Source organism: Nicotiana sylvestris, chromosome 2 (assembly GCF_000393655.2).
Source record: "Nicotiana sylvestris chromosome 2, ASM39365v2, whole genome shotgun sequence".
Lineage (NCBI taxonomy): Eukaryota > Viridiplantae > Streptophyta > Magnoliopsida > Solanales > Solanaceae > Nicotiana > Nicotiana sylvestris.
In genome coordinates this window covers 138,392,521-138,396,906 of record NC_091058.1, presented here as the reverse complement: position 1 = coordinate 138,396,906, position 4,386 = coordinate 138,392,521, and the positions used below count along the sequence as shown (strand labels likewise).

At 38.4% G+C, this 4,386-nt stretch overlaps 1 protein-coding gene across 1 annotated transcript; it reads left to right on the top strand.

The window, feature by feature from the left end:
* The first annotated feature begins 2,497 nt into the window (after positions 1–2,497).
* On the top strand, positions 2,498–3,547 carry LOC138885671 (uncharacterized). The gene is made up of 2 exons (XM_070166645.1): positions 2,498–3,071; positions 3,138–3,547. Exons 1-2 carry the CDS (start codon positions 2,498–2,500, stop codon positions 3,545–3,547), a joined length of 984 nt encoding a protein of 327 aa, XP_070022746.1.
* Positions 3,548–4,386: the final 839 nt, after the last annotated feature.

Sequence of the window (4,386 nt, the reverse complement as noted above, 5' to 3'; positions counted from 1 at the left end):
TTCAAAAAAAAATCCATAAATCCTAAAAAGCGATTCAATATAATTAAAAGAGGTTATAAAACTAAAATGCACAATAGGTTTAAAACGTGTAATTAATCAGATAATAGACTAATATTAACAGTTTAAGCGACCGTGCTAGAACCACGGAACCCGCGAATGCCTAACACCTTCTCCCGGGTTAACAGAATTCCTTATCTAGAATTTCTGGTTCGCGGACTTTTAAAAAATAAAAATTTCCTCGATTTGGGATTTTAAAATAAACCGATAACTTGGAACACCAAATAAACTATTCCATGTGGCGACTCTAATTAAATAAAATAATCCCATTTCGAATAATGTCACTTTAATTGGAAAAACTCCTATATACCCTCGGGGTGGTAAAAAGGAGGTGTGACAGCTCTGACAACTCTACTGGGGATAAGAACCCAGAAATTATGGTTCATGATTCAAGAATTCGAGCATAGAATAGTTGTTATGATTGGCTTTTATGATTGTCTGATATTACGTATTTGAGCCTAATGTGTTAAATGCCGCTTTTTACCGCTTTGATATTATTTGAATTGTATATATAAACTGTGAGGAAACCTTCTTCTCCCTGAGTCTTCTGAATCATCTGGGAAGTGTGCACTTCGTGTGACTTCTTTTCTATTAGAGTCATATCCCAAGTTTAGAATGAGGCTCAGACAAGTTGCAAAGCCGGTGAAGCTTCTCTATTCACGGTACGCTTCCCCTCTCGGCTTGAGCTGTCCGCTCGGTAAGCCAGGTTTAGAATAATACACCCAGGTTTTTAAACCTAGAATAACATAGCCTCATGCCGGATCCCTAGTAGATAGGTTTGTTTGCATCACATGCATCTGACTTTGGGAACTCAACACAGGGCTTGGGTCCATCTATGACAGGTATACCCAAATTAAAAGATCATCCTGATGCATCTTACGTGCTACTTGCGTATCTGTCTGTTTCGGCTTGCATGTTGACCGGCTTCTAGAATAGGGAAAAAATCAAAAAAAATAAAGAAGAAAAAAAAATCAAAAATCAAAAACAAGAGTGAGAGGTAGGTATTTGAAAAATTCCGAAACTCTGCTGAAATTCTGAAAAAAAGGAAAAAGAAAAAGACAAGGTCATTTCAAAATGAGCCCAAAATCTTCAAGTGCCATGTTTCTCAGTTCCGTCAAAACTGACCGAATTACGCGGGTCTGATTCTCACCGAATATGAGATACGTAGGCAAACCTCATCGGTTCTGACCCAATTTTCAAAAAATCCAAAAAAAATTTCCTTTAGTTCCTTCTTTAGAAATCTTTCCCTAGAAAATTCAAAAAAAAAAAGTGTTTTTTTAAACCCAAAAAAATGATTTCTTTCTTTCTAAAGTCTTTCATATGAAAAAAAATAAATTTAATAAAAAAATCAAAATCCAAAATACGGGTTTCCTTTATTTTGAAGTATTTTTTCCAAAAATTAAAAAAAAAAGAAAAAAAATTCTTTTCCTTGATTCAAAGTCTTTCTTTCGTAAATGTCATAAAACAAATTTGAAAAAAAATTGAAGTCCAAAAATATTTTTGCTTTTTCTTTAGAAATACTTTTGTAAATAAATTAAAAAAACTCAAAAATCCAAAACATTTTCTTAAAAGTCCCTCTTTCGAAAATTAAGAGGCAACTTCAAAAATCCAAAAATATTTTTCTTTCTTTCTTAGAAAAAGAGAAAACAAATAAAAATTCAAACAAAAATATTTTCATTTACTTTTAAAATTCCCAAAGTTCAAATCAAAAGCAAATGAATTTTTGGAAGTCTTTCTTTCAAAAATAATAATAAAAAAATCAAAATAATAAATCCCAAAAAAATATTTCCTTTCTTCTTTTAAAGCATTTCTTTAGAAAATTCCAAAAAGAAATAAATTATTAAAAAAAAGAAGATCAAAAATCAAAAAAATGTTTTTCTTTGGTCTTAAAGCTTTCATAGTCTGAATTTTATAAAAAGTAAAAAAAAAATAGTTTATTTATTTTATTCCCGATCTTCCCGAACTATGCAAAGATCTGATTCATGCGACGTCATGATACGTAGGCAATCTTCATCAGATTCGATCATAGTTATAAAATAAACTGAGTGAAAACATAAACTAAAAAGAAGGAAAAGAAAAAGAAAAAAGGGAGTGATAAGAAATAAAAGAGTGACAAACAAAAAGAGAAAAAGAGAGTGCCAAAAATAAAATAGCGGCAAAAACAAAATGAAAAAAATCAAGAGTGATTAAAGAGAGGCGGAAATAAAGAAAAGAGGTACAGAGTGAAAAGGGTTAGTTAAGGCCGGTATGAAATATGCAACCGTTCAAACACATGGAGGAAGCGTTTAACTGTTAGGTGCATTACATCCCAACGTGCGATTTCTTATATGTTAAATGTCTCAAAATTAACAAGGTTGTTGGGTGTGCAAACTAGCCAGGTTTTGGTGGTTGATTTTATGGTAGTCTAGACTCGCCTCCTTCACAAGATACAAACACACAGATGGCCTCCGCAAGCAATCTACCAATCATCGGTCCTGAGGATAGCCCGGCGTTGGCTATTTTGCAGCTAGAATCAACAGCTGTTGAAGAGAATAAGATGTTGCGTCTCCGCATATTGGAAATGTGGGACGCCCGGTCTAATGGTAGGGAATCGCCAAGTACAATCCCTAGGTTCCCTGAGTTGATCCCCAGGTCAGGTGAGGTTACCAACGCCCCTGTGCCCAACCCGCTCATCCCATGCGAGCACCCTCCAATGTCGTCCAACGTTCCTGGCATGCCTTCTGTGGTTCGCCCCCAGGCGCCAGTTTCTAGAGCACCTCTAATATTGTTCTCTGCAGAACCAGTCTGCACCAGAGCACAACCAACTTTACCATGGCCGTATGTTGAGCCTCCAATGTTCACCTTTCAGGGTCCACAACTTTTATCTGAAATAGCATATGTGACCCCGTACTCTTCCACTCAACCTCCGCAATATGATCTCTCGGGGGAGCAAGAAAAGATTGTTAAAAATCTTGAGCAAGAGGAAATGGCTAGGAAGATGAAGAGCTTTGAACAAAGCCTGAAAAACATGCAAGGTTTGAGTGACCAATAGAGTGTCTCATATTCTGACCTCTGCATGTTTCCCCATGTCCACTTGCCAGCTGACTTCAAGATGCCAAAATTTGAAAAGTACGACGGGCACGGAGATCTGGTCGCTCACCAGAAACGATACTGTAACCAGTTGAGAGGCGCTGGTGGAAAAGAGGAGCTGCTAATAGCCTATTTTGGGGAAAGCCTAACCGGAATCGCTTCTGAGTGGTATACGGATCAAGAAATTACTCATTGGCACGTGTGGGACGATATGGCCCGGGATTTTGTCCACCAGTTCCAATATAATGTGGACATCGCTCCCGACAGAAACTCTTTGTCCAGTTTGAAAAGGAAAACTGCGGAAAGCTTCCGCGAATATGCTGTTAAATGGCGTGAGCAAGCTGCCAGTGTAAAGCCTCCAATGGACGAAATTGAAATGGTCACGGTCTTTCTACAGGCCCAAGAGGTAGACTACTTCTAGAACATGATGTCCGCTATGGGTAAGTCGTTCGCTGAGGCCATCAAAATTGGGGAAATGGTTGAAAACGGTTTAAGAACATGTCGAATCTTGGGTCATGCTGTTTTTAAAGCCACATCACCAGATGTTCAAAATGGTTCAGAGGGTTTGATAAATGGAAACGGGAGAGAAGAAGAAACCATGATGGTTTCCAGCTCGAGGGGGCCCGCAGGTCATTCAGCCAATCATATATGCTTCAAGAGGTCCCTCAACACTATTATCCCCTTTAAGATGCTACATATGTCGTGGCACCGCCTCCTTATGCGGTGATGAACGTACTACTTTACCCGCGGCCACAACATTATCCACAAAACCGAGCTCCACCTCCCATAAATGCCCACCCTTACCAAGCTCCATATAATCCCCAACCAAATGTTCCCCAATACAATCCTCGCCCAAGTAAGCCTTTCAGAAAGAATCAGTTTACCTCTATTGGTGAATCGTATTCAAGCTTGTTCCAAAAGCTAATCAGGCTAGATCTATTGCAGCCAGTGGCCCTAAACCGGCTGAACCCCGAGTCCCCTTCGTATCGAGCTGATGCTATATGTGAATACCACTCTGGAGTAGTGGGACACAATACAAAGGAATGTTAGACCCCCAAAGGGGCAGTTGAAGATTTGATTGAAGCTAAAAGAATCGTTTTTCGGGATGAAGAAACTCCTAATGTGATAAACAATTTATTACCTGCCCACAACATCGGACCAATAGTCGGAATGATTTGTGAAGATGAGGAATTTTATCCGGCACTGAAGGCCATTATGGCCATTGCTGAGACAGAAGAAAAGCCAAAAAACGATCGCCAA

What these genes read in the sequence shown, in the direction of transcription:
- LOC138885671 (XM_070166645.1), top strand. Translation starts at nt 2,498, where the DNA reads ATGGCCTCCGCAAGCAATCTACCAATCATCGGTCCTGAGGATAGCCCG. An exon ending in AAGCCTGAAAAACATGCAAG is followed by an intron (nt 3,072 to 3,137) that starts GTTTGAGTGACC and finishes TCCACTTGCCAG; the next exon opens with CTGACTTCAAGATGCCAAAA.